Genomic DNA, 16,906 nt, shown 5'->3' with positions numbered 1-16,906 from the left:
GTCCTAATCTCTCATTTTGCAGGCAGACAGGTTGCACACAGTCATACATGTAAGACTAAATGGGTTGCTGTGCTGTGCCTAGGAGGCTGTTCTTATTCCTTTCCCTTTGCCAGGATCCTCTGTTACACCCAAGTTTAATTGATGGTCATTGTACAGCAGTGTGTTCTGCTGCTTGGCTTCAATCTTAGCTCTCTACGCTACCATTTCTCTGAGCAGATAACTAAACTTGGCTCATATTTTTTCCATTCAAAGCTTGATGTAAAGACATTTCTTAAATGCACTGCTTAAAAATTATAACATATAAAATATTATTTGTCATAGAGAATGTCATTCTATTTTTCTTCTCCCCGCCTCTTTCTTTATAACTTGTTTTGTTAGATGGTTTTGCAGAACAGGCAGCAGAATAGTAAGGAGCCCTGAGTGCAAAGGAAAAGACATCCTTCAAGTCCAGAAGGTAAACTCCACTTACTAATTCCTTAACATGGTTAATAAAGTGTATGGATTGTTCACCACTTAGTGAATACATTCAACTGTTCTATTGCTTACCCTCAAATCTTGTTCCAAACTATAGCACTTACTTTCCATTTTTATTTATTTAGTTAGCTAGTTAGTTTGGCAGGTTTGGAGTACTGTATTTGGATTCATATTCAATTAGTAATCCAAACTTCAAAAATTACCTTTGATCCTTCTACAGTCACATATCCTCAAAGGGCTCTGCTTTACCCTGCCTGGGCTCACTCTTGCTTTTAACTGAACATCTGCTTAGGGCTGCATTTTTGGCTCTGCCAGGTATCCCTGATACCCACACTCCTAAGCGTATCTTATTCAAGATTCTGTAACTTCTGGGGCTATAACCTTGTTTTCCCCTGTTTGTGTTAAGGGCAGACTTACAATTGTCAATCAGTTAATACTGTTTGATCCTTAGCTTCAGTTATATTTAATTTCTTGCCAGAGTAACCTGGCGTGTACAAGAATTTATGTATTCCTACTTGTTTTCTTAGTCTGTATTCAGTTAATCCCAAAAAGTAAGCCATTCATTCATTCATTCATTCATTCATTTATTGGGCATTAGCTGCTTCTGTTGTTACAAAATCATCCACGGGCAGTAAGAGGCGCCCGTATCCACCGAAAGATAAACCTCTTTATCCTGCTCCCCCAGCTGTAATTTAAGCAATGGATCTGCTAGGGTAGACTTTCCAAATTCCCATCCTTCATCTATGCAACCAGAAATTGTCCCCTCTTTCTCAGTAATTTACACATTCCTTTCATTCCAATGGGGCAGAGCCCTCTCTGGGCTCTTCCAGCCCCCCCCCTCTCCCCCCTCATCTCTCTCAGTGGATCCCTGGCTCCTACAGCCCTACTCCAGTGCCTTGACACTAACAGCTGCTGTTATTCCCAGTTGACCTCCTTCTCTCCAGAGGCTCCCAGTACCAACACTGGGATTCTCTCTGCAGAGCCTAGTCTCACTTCCAGTGCCCTGTCCTCTCCACCTCCCCCTGTGCAAGTCATGCTGTTTACAACCAGCTCACTCTCTCACACCAAGTTCTGCTCGCAGGGAACGGTGTGAGGGGTTGCTCTCACACCAGCACAGATGAACTCACTTTCTCTTTAACCCTTTTTTCTTTGTCGTACCCTCAGTTACACTTCCACATACCCTCCATTCTACTTCTGTATACCAGTAACAATTACCTTTCTTATGCCATCAAAACAGTTTGTCCCATTCCTTTCAAAATCCACAAATCAAACCGTACAATTTTTCAGCTTCCACAAACACCCAGCACTTGGTCTCTCATGATTAGGGTACTCCATTAGAAAACTGGTCCCGTTACTCCATTTATGTTCCTAGTTTCTTACTTAGTATTCCCCCTGGCCCTCCTGCAGCATCGTTCCAATGTGCCAACACACACCTGAGAGGTGTTTGTTTGTTTGTTTGTTTGTTTGTTTGTTTGTTTTGTTGGTATTTCTTTCCCTTGCGACCCTCCCATAGCACTATTTTGTTGTTTTATTAGTTTATTAACGTTTCCACAAATTACTCCTTTTACCCTGAAGTTCCCCCAAAACAATCCCCAAAACTTGTTCCACCACTGCTGTCCACACTCCAGACACGAGTAGCACCAATCCCCTTAATACATCTCTTTACAAACTGAACAGAGTATAACATGATCTGGACAAAATTATATGTGAAATATACACCTTTCTTCCGGTCTGTCACTGTAATTTATGACATATGAGTTCCCATATTCATCCCACTCTGAAAAGTTCATTTGCATTTACACTAAAGCCATTCAGATTCCCTTTTTCCCAATTTATCAAAAAGAAGAGTTTTACTCCTTTATTGGTGAGCGAGAGGGATGGGAATGTAACAAATGAGCCTTGACATAAGGCACGTGATTAAGAATTGATTTTTTTAATGACAGATTCAATTTTTGTTTTAAAAACCAAAACAAAACATTTGGCAAACAAAGAAAAGCTATATAAATAAGCTTTAATATCATACCAAAATACTTTTTCATGTCAGTTAATATAGTTAATAAGGTATTAGTGGATTTTGTTTATATACATGCAATATATGGCTTCATTTCGCAAAAACAAGAAAACAAGAAAAACACCAGAGTATTGCTAACAGCAACAATTAGTCACTTTAAACAGATGCTGACAGTGAACATGAGATTATTTGCCTCCTTTTTACCCGTCCATTAAGATCTCATTTTAATCGTTTGTTTAGAAGCCATTTTTTGTCCTGCTTATTTGATACTTAGGGATTTTGAATCAGATTCTGTGAATTCTTTTGCCTGTGAAATATCCTGAAGCCAATTCTGCACCCTTTTTATCCCGGCAGCACTGGAAGGTTTCTGTCCAACGCACAGCTCAAGTTGCAGTGATGCTGAATTCACAGGGTGAGAAACAGGAGGAGCTTGCTTGATTGTGGTGTTCAGCCTTTTGCTCACTCCTGACTGAACAGGCCCTATGGATGAGGACTTTGACTGAGAAAGAGAAATTTCAGAACAAAAATCTACAGAGAGCTGCAGTCTCCAGAAAGGTTACCAAGTATTTCTGAACTGCAAGATAGATTGCTGCTCACAGGGAGCAGTGTGATCCACTTTGCTGAAGGATGCAAAAAAAAAAAAACACCTCGCTCCTTCTGCTTTTTGATGCCTTTCATCATTCTTTACATCAGCAGATGTCTTAGTTTCAGCTGGGACAGAACTGTTGTTTTCAGAGTTTCTGGAATGATGCCGTCCTTTTCATTCAAGGAGAAAAACAACGTTGATAACACAAGGATATTTATAGTGGCTGATAAGCAGTGTTCTACAGAGCCACACAGAAGCTCTTGTGTCTTCCCCTGAGACTCCCTTCTCAGGGGAACGGAGGGCCCCATATGCAGACCAGACCCAAGCCGCCGAGAAGTGTGCTGCCTTCCTGGGGCCCGGGTCAGGGACATAAGCAGGAAAATACCAAAGCTGGTGAGGCCCACTGATTACTTTCCATTGCTCATAGTTCAGGTGGGCAGTGAAGAAATTGCTCAGACAAGCCTACGGGCAATGAAAAGAGATTTCAAGGGTTTAGGGCGCTTAGTTCAAGGTGCAGGAGTACAAGTAGTCTTTTGTTCTGTACTATCAGGGGCGGTCTGGGATTCAGAGCTTGCATGGAAGATTCAAGCAATGAATAACTGGCTCAGAGGCTGGTGCCGAGCCAGAAACTTTGGATTCTTTGACCATGGGGTAGTTTACTCGGCCCCTTGTCTCGCTCCAATTTATAGGAGGGAGAGGAGGTTCTTTTATTATCTATATACCCGGCGTGAGATTAAGAAGCAACGGTTCAAATGTTGGTCCGACCAGTTTATTACAAATCTTAATCAGGGAAATGAGGAAGGGGAGGACGGACACTATTAAGAATTAGGGTAATGGGGGAAGGGAAGGAGTGCGATAGAAAAGATAGAAAAGAAGAAGCAAGGGGTCTTTATAGGCAGCAAGAGGGAGATAGTCACCACCATGGATCCAGCGTGGTCCGTAGTTCAGTCTTTGATCTTCAGTAGCGGTGGGTCGTCAGGCAGAGTTGTCCTGTTGACAACGACGACGACCACCATGGTGATGATGGCCCTTTTTCAATGCTTCAAAGTGGTTGAGTCAGCTGTTTTTGGAGTGACAGCTCAAATGCAAAGTGGTCGAATCAGCTCTCCTTTGAGTGACAGCTCAAACCCAAGGTGGTTGAGTCAGTTCTCCTTGTGGTGGCAGCTTCTGGCTCTGGGATCTCAGCAGGAACCTCCTTTGTTCTTATCTTTCTGGCCTTGCCAGCAGATAAGAGGAAGCAGGGAGGCACCAACTTGCGTCTTGCCTTCGCAGGATACAATGGTATCATCCCCCAGCCTTCCATACTTAGCTGGAGTGGTTTGGCCTCAGGCCAGATCTTCCGCCAGTGAACACTGCTGAGCGCTCTCTTCCGCTCTTCTACAGAGCAAGCAGCTCTGGGGGAAGGGGCTTGCAAATGTTCCCAAAGCGATATCGATTGTCACACAGTTAGCACCCATCAGTTGCCTCCTTGACAAGTCACTCAGAGTCTTATGACAAGAAAAACCTCAGGAAGCAAGCTTTGAGCCAAAAAAAAAACAACCAAAGAAGGATTCTCACACCGCTGGCTTGCTGTCCAACCATGGAGCCCACCTATCTCAAAGGGGGCAACGAATCTTAGCTCAGGAGCTAGCAGGGCTCATCGATAGAGCTTTAAACTAATTATGACGGGGGAAGGGGACAGTACAGGCCTCACAAGAGAAGAGCCTAGGGGAACGATTTTAGAGCTGGGAGTGAGGCAAATGACTCGGCTCAAGTGCACCTATACCAATGCATGCAGCATGAGCAACAAGCAGGAGGAACTGGAAGCCATTGTGCACCAGGCTAACTATGATCTAGCTGCTGTTACTGAAACATGGTGGGACTGCTCCCAAGACTGGAGTGTTGAGATTGATGGCTATAAGCTCTTCAGAAGGGATAGACAAGGAAGGAAGGGCAGTGGTGTGGCCCTTTATATTAAAGACTGTTTTGATGTTGAAGAGCTTGAGATTGCAAATGATAAAGTGGAGTGTCTATGGGTGAGGATCAGGGGAAAGGCCTGTAGGAGAGACATCATAGTTGGAATCTGTTATAGACCACCAAATCCGGATGAGGAGATGGACGAAGCGTTTTACGAGCAGCTTGCGGAAGTCGTGCGTTCGCCAACACTCGTTCTTGTGGGGGATTTCAACTTCCCTGATATATGTTGGAAATATAACATGGCTCAAAGGAAGCAGTCCAAGAGGTTTCTGGAGTGTGTGGAAGATAGCTTCCTTACACAGCTGGTACAAGAGCCTACCAGGGGTGGTGCCCTGCTTGACCTGCTCTTTGCTAACAGAGAAGGACTGGTAGGTGATATGAAGGTTGGAGACTGTCTACGGCAGAGCGACCATGAAATTGTAGAGTTCTCTATTCTTGGAGATGTCAGGAGGGTGACTACCAAAACTACTGTCTTGAACTTCAAGAGGGCGGACTTTGACCTGCTCAGGACGCTTGTAGCACGGGTCCCTTGGGAGTCGCTCTTTAAGGGTAAAGGAAGCCTGGACGCTCCTCGAGGTGGAAATCTTAAAGGCGCAAAAACAGGCTGTCCCTGAATACCGTAAGGCGAGCCGTAGGGGGAGAAGACCGGTGTGGATGAACCGGGAATTACTGTCAAGACTCAGGAAGAAAAAGAAAGTCTGTGTCCTCTGGAAGAAGGGACAGGCTACTAGGGTAGATTACAAGGAAGTTGCTAAGGTATGCAGGGAGGAAGTCCGGAAGGCAAAAGCCCATCTTGAGCTTAGATTGGCCACTGCAGTGAAGGAGAATAAGAAATCCTTTTACAAATAAATCAATGGCAAGAGAAAAATCAAGAATAATCTCTATCCTTGAATTGATGCGGCAGGGAATGTGACCACAGATGACAAGGAGAAGGCTGAGGTCCTCAACGCCTTCTTTACATCTGCCTTTAATAGTCAGACCAGCTATCTTCAGGGCACTTTGTGCCCCGGAGATTGAGGTGGAGGCCGTTAGGGAGCTCCTTCTCCATCTGGACAGTCACAAGTCCATGGAACCAGATGGGCTTCATCCTAGGGTGCTGAGGGAGTTGGCGGGGGTGATCGCTAAGCTGCTCTCGGCTATCTACCAGCGCTCCTGGTTGACTGGAGAGGTTCCAGAGGATTGGAGGCTTGCTGATGTGACGCCCATCTACAAGAAGGGCTGTAAGGAGGATCCGGGGAACTACAGGCCTGTCAGCCCGACATCAGTGCCAGGGAAGGTCATGGAACAAATCCTCCTGGGAGAGATCACACGATTTGTGCACGACGTCCACGGGATCAGGCCCAGCCAGCATGGGTTCATGAAAGGCAGGTCGTGTTTGACCAACCTCATCTCCTTCTACAACTGGGTGACCAGACTGGTAGATGAGGGAAAGGCAGTTGATGTAGTCTACCTAGACTTCAGCACAGCCTTTGACATGGTCTCTCACAGTATCCTTCTGCAGAAACTGGCTGCCCGTGGCTTGGACAGTTTTACCCTCCGTTGGATAAGGAACTGGCTGGAGGGCCGTGCTCAACGGGTGGTGGTCAATGGAGTGAAGTCTAGCTGGAGACCTGTTTCAAGTGGTGTCCCCCAGGGGTCGGTGCTGGGGCCCATCCTGTTTAGTGTCTTCATTGACGACTTAGATGAAGGGATTGAGTGTACCCTGAGTAAGTTTGCAGATGGCACCAAGTTGGGAGGTGGTGTCGATCTGCCTGAGGGCAGGGAGGCCCTGCAGAGGGATCTAGATAAGCTGGATCGCTGGTCTGAGGTGAATGGGATGAGGTTTAACAAGGCCAAGTGTCGGGTTCTGCACTTTGGCCACAACAACCCCATGCAGCGTTACAGGCTTGGGGATGAGTGGTTGGATGACTGTGAAGAGGAAAGGGACCTGGGGGTGTTGGTTGATGCTCGGCTGAACATGAGCCAACAGTGTGCCCAAGTGGCCAAGAGGGCCAACGGCATCCTGGCCTGCATTAGAAATAGTGTGGCCAGCAGGAGCAGAGAGGTGATTGTGCCTCTGTACTCAGCACTGATGAGGCCACACGTCGAGCATTGTGTTCAGTTTTGGGCCCCTCACTACAAGAAAGACATTGAGGCCCTGGAACGTGTCCAGAGAAGGGCAACAAAGCTGGTGAGGGGTCTGGAGCTCAAGTCGTATGAGGAGCGGCTGAGGGAGCTGGGATTGTTCAGTGTGGAGAAGAGGAGGCTCAGGGGAGACCTCACTGCACTGTACAACTTCCTGAAGGGAGGTTGTGGTGCAAAAGGGTCTGGCCTCTTCTCCCAAGCAAATAGTAGGATCCGAGGAAACAGCCAGAAGTTGTACCAGAGGAGGTTTAGGTTGGACATTAGGAGAAACTTTTTCTCTCAGAGGGTGGTCAGGCAGTGGAATGGCTGCCCAGGGAGGTGGAGGAGACGCTGTCCCTGGCAGTGCTCAAGAGGCGCCTGGATGAGGAGCTACGAGATGTGGGTTAGTAGCTTGTGGTACTAATAGGAATGGGAAGGTGGTTGGACTAGATGATCGTTTCCAATCTTGTGATTCTGTGATTCTCTCCACAACTCCTCATTTTCCCCTTCCACCCCTCCTGCCATCACCAGACCCACTTTCCACCCCACAGAAGCCCCCCTCACACCTTCCCCCCTAGATTCCACTCAACCCCCTTTCCAGCCCATAGAAGACCTACTGAATCCTTTCTTCCGCCCGCCCCCCCCCCCCCCCCCCCAACTCCCCTCATCCCCCCTTGGAATCATGCAGAAGGATCTGAGTGAGACATCCTACAGATGTTCAGAAGCATCCAGGGGGTTCTGGACTCATGAAGAGTTTGGAGATGTCCCAGACGGGCCTTGGGGTGTCCAGGGAGCCCCCAAGTTGGTCCCGTGGCACCCTGGAAGGATCTGGAAGTTCCCATTGTGGGCCCAGGAGCTCTGAGGAGGCCCTGGGCTGATGTGGAGATGTCCCAGTAGGGCCTGGTAGGGTCCAGGGAGTCCTCATGTGGGTCTGAGTGGTCCTGGAGTCATCCAGAAGGATCTGCGGATGTCCCAGAGGGGTCTTGGGGTGTCCACGGGGTGCTCATGTGAGTCTGGGGGTCTGGCCACCCCTCTCACCATATGCTGTAACATGATCGCAGCACTCTCATCAGTGGTTTGGACTCTCACACTTTGTCAACTGTGTCACCGAGGAATCATAAGAATTGGAATCGTTGGGGTTGGTTAATATGGACTATTGTTCGTACTCTAAAGAACCCATCCTTTGTCCAGCGTATTACTTTTAGTTTAGCTCCTTTTAGGATTGGTTTTGATCCATGCTTCTTTTGATGTGGGGTAAAGAAAGTCGTTATCTTGCTAATGAGTAAAAAGGCTCAGCAGTAACTTGAGCCAGACGTAAAAGGAAGGAGGGCATGGGGGGTACAAAGGGACTCTAGGCGTCAGAAAAGGGGGTCAGGAGGGGGGGAAGTAAGGGAAGACAGGGGACTTGGGGGGCAAACTGGGAGGAGTGGGGGATGGTAGGAGACTCTACAGATCAGAATGGGGGAATTGGAGCTTTCTCCCTCCACCAGCATAAAAAGTGCTGGCATAAAAAGACGCAATGACACTGTCACAGGCATTCTGGAGATGTTTAAAGGATGAGGCTTTATTGATGGTTTTGCCCCTCTACATTTCACTCTAGATCTCCTTGTTTGGCCTGAAGAAGGGAAGGCTGTGCGGTGACTTCATTGCAGCTTTCCAGTCCATGAAGGGAGCCTCCAAACAGGAGGGGAGACAACTCTTTGATGGTGTAGCTAAGGTCAGGCCAAGGGGAAGTGGTGTTGAGTTGAAGATGGGATGTCAGGTTGGATTGTTCTTTACAGAGAGAGTGGTGAGATGGTGGAACCGGATGCCCAGAGAGGCTGTGGATGCCCCGTCCCTGGAGGTGTTCAAGGCCAGGTTGGATGGGGCCCTGGGCAGCCTGGTTTACTATGAGCGGTGATGCCGATGGGATTCATGCCTCTGTCTTGCAGCCTCCAGTCTGTCTGTCGTGTGCACCCCAGGCCTGAACCAGTGTGGGTAGGGTGTGTCCTTCCTGCGGGGTGGGGCTTGGGTGCTCGGAGGCTGACATTCAGGAGACCCCGTTTCTTCTTTGATGGGTGGCAGCGATCCAGGTCGCTTGACGGCAGACTCCTCAGGCAGGCTGGACTCACCACGCAGTGGTGATGGTGCCATCTGCTTCAGTGCTTTTTGCACTCGCATGATCTTCCTTGCCCTCTTCCTGAAGAGTTTCATGGAGTCGCATGCCAGAGGGAGCCTGGATGGTCTGCCTGGAGGCTCCGCAGACTCAGCCCTTGAGGAAGCTTGGGAACCTCTTCTGGAAGGAGGTCTTGGCCTCAAGAACATGTGATGGGGTGAGGCCTTGGCTGCCTGCAGTAATCGCGCCGCACCCTCATGCTGGTCTTTTTCAGCCCCCTGTTGCTCATCAAGGAACCTGACATGTTTGGTTCCCAGTGCTCAGCGCAGGTCCTGTTGGCTTCATGTCCCTGCCTCCCCCTGCAGCTGGCAGGTCACCGGCTGCTCTTGGGCTTCAGGCACTGTCTGGATCGCTGGCAGCACACTGAAAGGACAGAGCGGGAGGGGTCCGCGTGAGTGGCTGATGGCTTTGGGGCTGCATGCTGCAAGCCTGAGCCAGGAGCCTTGGCTGCAACGCAGCCCTGCCCACAGACTGCTCACCGGCTGCCCTTTGGCTCCTGAGATGCGCGGAGGGGCAGCCCTGTGAGCTGGGGGGCTCCTGGCGTCCCCATCCCAGCACGGCGGGTGCTGCGTTCAGCACTGTTGGGCGGCCACAAACAGGGACCCTTTGGGGCTAGGGAATGGGCTGTTGTTGGGTCACACCCGTGCACATGGCAGACCGAAGCCCCCAGCCTCACCTGAACCTGGAACACTCCTTCCGCAGTAAGCTCCTGATCCGTCTGAATTCTCCTCCATCAGCGCTGTCTGAGCTCAACCGTTTGATGAAGGTTGGTTGGCCAGCAAATCTCACTGCAATGGGGAAGGCAGAGGAGATTCACCGTCAGCCCTTTGGCTCACTCACCAGGGGCGCTCAGGCCTGTTCCCAGAACAGCCGAGAGGGCCGCTCTGCTCCCCCCGCCGCTGCCATCTGCACAGCCCTCGGACCCTCCCTGACAGCATCCCTGGCCCCACTCCTCCTCTCTGCAATTCAGCTCTGTTTGGGGACTGCATTAGTGGCATTAGCTTTGGGAAAGAGGAGCTGGATGGTGATGATGAGGTGGCAGGGTGACTTTTGGGGACTGTATCCTTCCATTGGGGGAGGGCAGGGCCTAAGATCCGCACATCCTCCCGACAAAGCCAGGGATGAGGGCACGTCACACCCAGCGCCTTAGTGAGGGAGAGGCCAGCAATTCCTCATGGGAAGAGGCTGTGCTGAGCTGGTGTGAAGCTCTGACACAAGTCAGAGACCGTGGCTGATGGTCAGCAGGGGATTTCCCATCTCAAGTATGTTGCCCGTGCCACGGGAAGGAACTGGCAGCTGCTTTACCTTTCTTGCCCTGGTCCAGAGGTGGCAAAGTGCCTTCTTTCTTTGGTGTCTCCTGACTAGAGAGGCTTCCTGAGGACTTGTGGTATACTGCGGGTGGTGGTTTGTGTACAAACTCCATTTGAAACCTGCACAACAGGAGAAGACAGCGAGCGGTGTGACGCAGCGCACCAGCAATCCTTGTTGCTCTCTCTGACTGTCTGCTCACAGGCACATTTTCATGCTGCATTAAGCACACTACTTTCTAAAGCCTTTTGCAGGGTCAGTCAGGATAGGTGAAGGGGAAACAGTTTCAAACGGCAGGAGGGAAGCTTTAGATTGGATATAAGGAAGAGGTTTTTGACAGAAGGGTGGCGAGGCACTGGAGCATCTTGCCCAGAGAGGTGGTGGGTGCCCGGACGGGCTGTCAAGGTGGGGCTGGACCAGGCTCAGAGCAACCTCCTCTGGGGGTAGGTGTCCCTGTTCCCTGCGGGGGAGTGGGACGGGGTGCCCTTTCGGGGTTCCTTCCAGCTCAAATCATTCTGTGATTCCATGACACACGCTCACGGGCAGGACAGTCACGGGCACAAGGAACAAGCGCTACGGAACGAGAGCTGAGCAGCTGCATCAAGCAGCAGCTACAGCCGCCAACATACTCACATGGGAAAGACGACAATGCAGCCAGAGAGCGCCAGGGAGGCCACCGGTGCCACCCGGGACACCACCACGTCCAGCAGCCAGGGGGCCTGCAGGGGAGAAACGGGGAGGATGTGGGACATCGTCACGGCTGAGGCACAGGGGGCACGAGGAGCCCAAGGCAGGGAGAGCTGGCAGCAGCACAGCACTCGCACGGCCCGAGCAGCCAGTGGCTCCTGGTGGGCCACAGCGGGCACAGCAAGGGTCACGGCAGTGCCGGGGCCACGGAGAAACTGTAGCTCACCTTGAAAGCAGCTCTTCTGAATTTCTCTTTCCCTGACAGCTTCTCCAGGAAGTCAAAGAAGTATTTCATTTGAAAGGTCAGTCTGTCAATGTGGAGCACGCCGACGTCCTTTAGGACAATGGCAACGTTCTCCCCATTCTGCAGGCAGCTGGAGACCAGGGACATGGTGCTTTGGATGCCCGTCCTGAGTGTCTCCCAGCTCAGAGAGGCAGCTGCAGCCGCCTTGCTGTATTTCATGGGCTCCACCTTCCTAAGGACTGAAAAATGCAAGGGACAGAATTAATGATAAGGTTGGTTTTCCACAGGTGCTTCTCTAGAAGTGCTTCTGGTGGACATCAGCCAGAACGGCCCCATGTTTGGACGGGCTCCTCAGAGGGGGAGGTTTGCTTTTGGGAATGGAGGCAGTGGCCGTTTGCCCTGTCCACGAAGCCAGCAAAAGTTTAATCCCCCCTCCTACCTGGCAGGGACTCCTTGTGGGGCTTGAGGTGGTGCGTGGCTGTGAGGTTTGAAGCCAGGTTAAACACGGGCCACTGCAGAGTCACGGTCCCATCCTCAGTCCGGACCTCTTTGGGGAAGGTGTCAAAGGTGCCGAAGGTGGGAATCCAGACCCCCTGCAAGTGGAAGAGAAAGGAAGGGCGGAAGGGTTATGGGACAGCCGGAGGAAGAGCTGGAGAGGGTCCGACGCAGGGACAGAGCTCGGGAGCCCTCTCCCGCTTTTCAGAGGCATGAGCCAGGGCATCGGGCATGGCTTTGGGAAGGGGCTGCACGGTCATCTCCTTCCCCTCGCCCTCCCAGATGCAGCCCAGCAGGCTGCAGGGCAGAAGCAGCCCCAGGGGATCCAGAGGCTTCCAGAGAGTGGGATCAGCCCTGAGATCCGACAGGGCCCAGCACAAGTGATCGTGCATTTGCAGGAAGCCCGTGGGATGCCCAGGAGAGAAACGTGGGGGGAGTCTCCTGCTTTCTGCAGAGGGGAAGACTCAGAGGAAGTCCAGGCTGAGCCGCACAGGGAGAAGAGGAACCCGACGGCCAACACACCTTCTGCACCAGGAGCTGCTCCTGTACGTAGGCGGCCACCGCTTCCCAGACGGCGACTCGCTCTGGAGGGCAAAGGAAAAGCAGGTCACACTCTGCATCTGCCGCTTCCCGGCACCGCCACCGCTGCCAGGCGGGAGCGAGGCGGCAGATAGAAAGGGTCGCCTCCGTGCCAGGGGTGGCTGCAGCACCGCTCCTGTGCCGGCCGTGGCCCCGCGTACCTTTGGTGTCGCTGCATGTCGGACTGCAACGTGCTCTGCCTGGAACGCTGATGACCTGTTGTCAGGAAGTTGCTCAGTTTTGCATGTTGTAGAAACATAATTGCTGAATTATGGGACTAAGTCTTTCCTGCAAACCTGCAATAGCTGTTAAATGTTCCAAGCAATGTGGGAATAGTGCTAGGGATTGGAATCATAGAATCATAGAATCGCAAGGTTGGAAACGACCTGCAAGATCATCTAGTCCAACCACCGTCCCATTCCCAGTACCACAAACATAGCAAACATCTTGTAGGGTTGTTCTGTTAGGATAAGCAACTGCCAGCAAAAGAAAACAGATTGAACAAGCATCAAAGAAGCCAGGGCCTCTACACAAGGCCGGACTGTGTGACTCCGTGAGAAGGTTGGGGTGTGACAGGCAGGCATCGAGATGCTCCCCTCTGTCCTCCTTCCGAGCTTATCTCTATGCAAGGGAGGCCAGGCAGATATCCAGAAACAAGGACCAAGTGTGGAGTGAGGGTCAGAAGTTCATTAATTAATTGGAAGTTTACGCTTAGCCAGCAGAGATCTCTGTTTGTCCCGTGTTTGACCTCACGGTCTATTGCTGATGGGAAGAGAGCAGACGTTTAGGGGGCATGGAAAATCCTGTGGTGATCACCATCAGAGAAGAGATTTTGAAAAAAGAGAGTTATCATAACCTAGTATGGATCGTTCAGTGCAGAGACTGAGGGACATCATGGCTGATCTGTACAGGGACAGTGTGGGGGGTACCTGGCAGTGTGCCAGCTGCCATCATCCACAACAGCCAGACTTCTGAGGTCACCTGCCCAAACATTCTTTTTGCTCAGCACTTTATTTCTGCAAGAGAGATTTGATCATGGCACGTGCATCAGTCTTCAAACACCCCATCCTAGGAGCAAGGAGCAAGGAGTGGCACTAATACTTACGGTGAGGCACGGGAACAGGTAGCCCAGAGCATCTGCACACGTCCCATCCCTGGGAATGCTCAAGACAAGCTCAGATGGGGCACTGAGCATCCTGATGTACTGAGTGGGGTTGGAACTGGATGGATTTCAAGTCCCATAGCTGGCATAGTTCATGTTTTTTATGTTTACAATACATATTTATGTCTACAGACACATTTTTACAATTATTTTTCCGTGCAAGGTGCCACGTGGAACATTCCCAGAAATCAAGCACACCTGCTCAAGCAGGTTTCTCTATTTCATATACATGCAGCACTACATACACGCTCAGCCAGTAAATACAGAAGAAACATCTCCTACCTACAGACTCACAGGGAGCAAGCACAATACTCTGTCCCCTTTTACTTGCTTTCCCAGCCATTTCTGCTGGCGTGGGTTGCGTGCTAATCTCACATGACCCTCAGTGGTCATTTGGGGTGTGCTTCCCTCTCTCGTTTTAGCCTTCTTTGGTCAAGAATCATGTAAGGACACTGTTGTTCCCATTGTGCACTATTTTTTCCCAGTTCTGAGAGCCAAAGGGGGCATATTCTGGGCTAGTCACAGTCCTGCTGACATGCCATGTTCTTCTTCAGGGAACATGAATTATCCAAATACCCAGCAACAGGGGAGAAGGCACTCTTCTGTTTCCAGCAGTGCAGCAAGCAACACAGTCAGAACTGCTCTTTTTCCCTTTTGCTTGATTTATCATTTGTTGACTCCTTTGCATATCGTATTGTCTTACATTATCACAGAATCACAGAATTGTAGGGGTTGGAAGGGACCTCCAGAGCTCATCGAGTCGAGTCCAACCCCCCTCCCAAAGCAGGTTCCCTACAGCAGGTCGCACAGGTTGGCATCCAGGCAGGTCTTGAACATCTCCAGAGAAGGAGACTCCACCACCTCCCTGGGCAGCCTGTTCCAGTGCTCCGTCACCTCACTGTAAAGAAGTTCTTGCGCATGTTTGTGCGGAACTTCCTATGCTGTAGTTTCCAGCCGTTTCCCCTTTTGACGTTCTCTGCTGACCAGTGGAGTCCTCTGAAGACCAATGAAGGACCCTGATGATCTCTGACATCTGCCAATGACCAATAAAGCCCTCAGCAAAGCCATGCTCTGTATGTTTGTGTCCTCATCCCCATGCTCAGCAGGGACCACTCGTGTCTGTCCCTGCCTGGCAGAGGCCACCCCTAAGTGCTGGGAGGGTCCCCAGCTCCATGCCCCGCACCCCACATCCTGCACCCATGGGCCTCTCCATCCCCTCTGCTCCAAAATCATAAAGGATGGAGCTCCCCATGCCACCAAGCAGCCCCAGTACCCTCCCTCTGCTCTCTCCCAATTCCTCCTTCCAGTTCCTCCCAAACCCTTCAGCCTTTGGTCCACCTTCTCCATGGCCATGATGTCTCCAGGTCACTCTCCTTTTACCCCCTCCCTTTCTCAGACAGTTGCCCCTCACTGGGATCTGCTTTAGCTCTCTTCCTTCAGTCCCAGTTCCGCCCCATCATTACCCAATATGGAGTCCCCAGATCCCCTCTCTCAGGCACCTCAAATCTCCTCACTGATGACACCCTCTGTTGATTAGCGAAGCCCTCTGACCTCAGTGAAGATCTCTGATGATCAGTGGAGCCCTCTGACAGCCAACGAAGCTTTCAGATGACTGCTGACACTCCCTGATGGCAAACTGAGCCCCCGATGATCTGCGGGCTGCTTCTTCACATGCAGGAAAGGGAAGCAAAGGGTGAGAAAGAAGATTTGGACATCATTTGGTAGACAGTGTGGTTTGCTCATCATAGTATAAAGATCTGTTGAGATCAACCAAGCACAGAATTCAGCATGAACTCTCTGCTGCTGAAAAACAGTTTTCTGAAAGCTGGCTTTGCATCCTGACCTGCCAGGGCTATGATTTCCATTCCTGGGGGCTCCTGGGATTGTGCTGCAATTTGCATTTGGCCACAGAGGGTGGATTTCCCACAGACCTTAGAAACTTGGTCTCTTTCAAGCAGCTGAGTATGTTTCCATTCTTAAAGCTCAGCCCTGAAGTCTTGCTGGTTAATTTCCTCTAAACTATGCAAAGCAAAATGCAGTGCAGGTGAGCAAACGTTCCACAGGGACTTGGGCCACAATTAAGAACTGTGTCCTGTAAAGGAAAAGCACAGATCAGAGGGAGGATCAGCAAGCAGTAGCACGGCCATCACAGCTCTGGGGGAGGTGCTGTATTTCTCCAAGGCTTGGTCATCCTAGCCACTAGAGGATGATGTCAAAACAACCATTTTGTCAGAGGGATGTTTATGGCAAAGGACATACCATAAGTGAGAACAGCTTACTGTATTTAAGCAAGCAAACGCAACTCCTAACTAGTGGGGACAGGTCAGTCAGAAGACTTCACTGCCATACTTGAATCAAGCTTCATCTGCATGCACAGTATCGTAATGGTAGTGACAGTTTTCTTTTTATGAGGTCTGGGCTTACTCTCAGCATCCAGCAACAGATAAAGGGTACAAACAACTGCAGCAGCTGCAACCCAGTCTGCAGGTGGACACAGAGAACTGAATCTGGCTGTGCCTTGCTCTTGGCCTGCTTTCAGCCTGTGCTTGTTTTTGGACACAAACTTTTACACCTCTACCAAAGTAGCTCACAGTGCCAGCTGCTAGGATCTCTGAAGCCTCTCAGTGCAGGGCAGTGCAGGTGAGAGCTGTGGGGGGTGCGAGGGGGGAGAGCTGGGGGCGGGGAGGGGAGAGCGAGCGTCCTCCGAGCGGCGTTCTGTTCCGCAGTTCTTGTCCTCAGCCTGATTTCTCTCTCCTTTCCCTGGCCGAATTTCGGCGCCCCGTTACACGTCCTCCGGGGGGGGGTTGGAGCTGACGGTCAGCCGGTGGCTGGGGGCTGTGCAGGTTCCCATGCCCAGCCCCCCCGCAACAGGCTTCATAGGGTAACAAACACTGCAGAAAGCTGCCCTCGGCTACTCCGGGGGGGGGGAAGCCACTTCGGGCTGCCGGAGCACACGCGGGCGCCCCGCCTTCGGAAGCGGCTGCTTCAGCCGCGGGGAAAGGCGGCACGCAGGCTGCGCCGGCTGCCATCGGCCCGGAGCGACGGCCTGGCCCGGCCCGGCCTCCCTCTCATTGGTCAGCGCCAGCGGCGCCGGCTCGTGGGGTCGCTCCCTCACTTTCGGGGCTGCCCGGCTCAGCCAGAAGCCG

The 16,906-nt window shown here is 51.2% G+C and overlaps 1 protein-coding gene across 1 annotated transcript; it reads right to left on the bottom strand.

Moving 5' to 3' along the window:
- Positions 1 to 8,740: 8,740 nt before the first annotated feature.
- Positions 8,741 to 13,549, bottom strand: LOC128087968 (coiled-coil domain-containing protein 81-like). Its single transcript, XM_052698017.1, is given in 8 exon segments — positions 8,741 to 9,648; positions 9,962 to 10,073; positions 10,591 to 10,715; positions 11,227 to 11,312; positions 11,507 to 11,763; positions 11,964 to 12,117; positions 12,542 to 12,603; positions 13,528 to 13,549. Coding segments are annotated over 8 exon segments (1,449 nt in total). The 3' UTR covers positions 8,741 to 9,017.
- Between the last annotated feature and the right edge of the window lie 3,357 nt (positions 13,550 to 16,906).

This window comes from Tympanuchus pallidicinctus, unplaced genomic scaffold (assembly GCF_026119805.1).
Source record: "Tympanuchus pallidicinctus isolate F22 unplaced genomic scaffold, pur_lepc_1.0 scaffold32, whole genome shotgun sequence".
NCBI lineage: Eukaryota > Metazoa > Chordata > Aves > Galliformes > Phasianidae > Tympanuchus > Tympanuchus pallidicinctus.
This window is presented reverse-complemented; position numbering and strand designations above follow the sequence as displayed.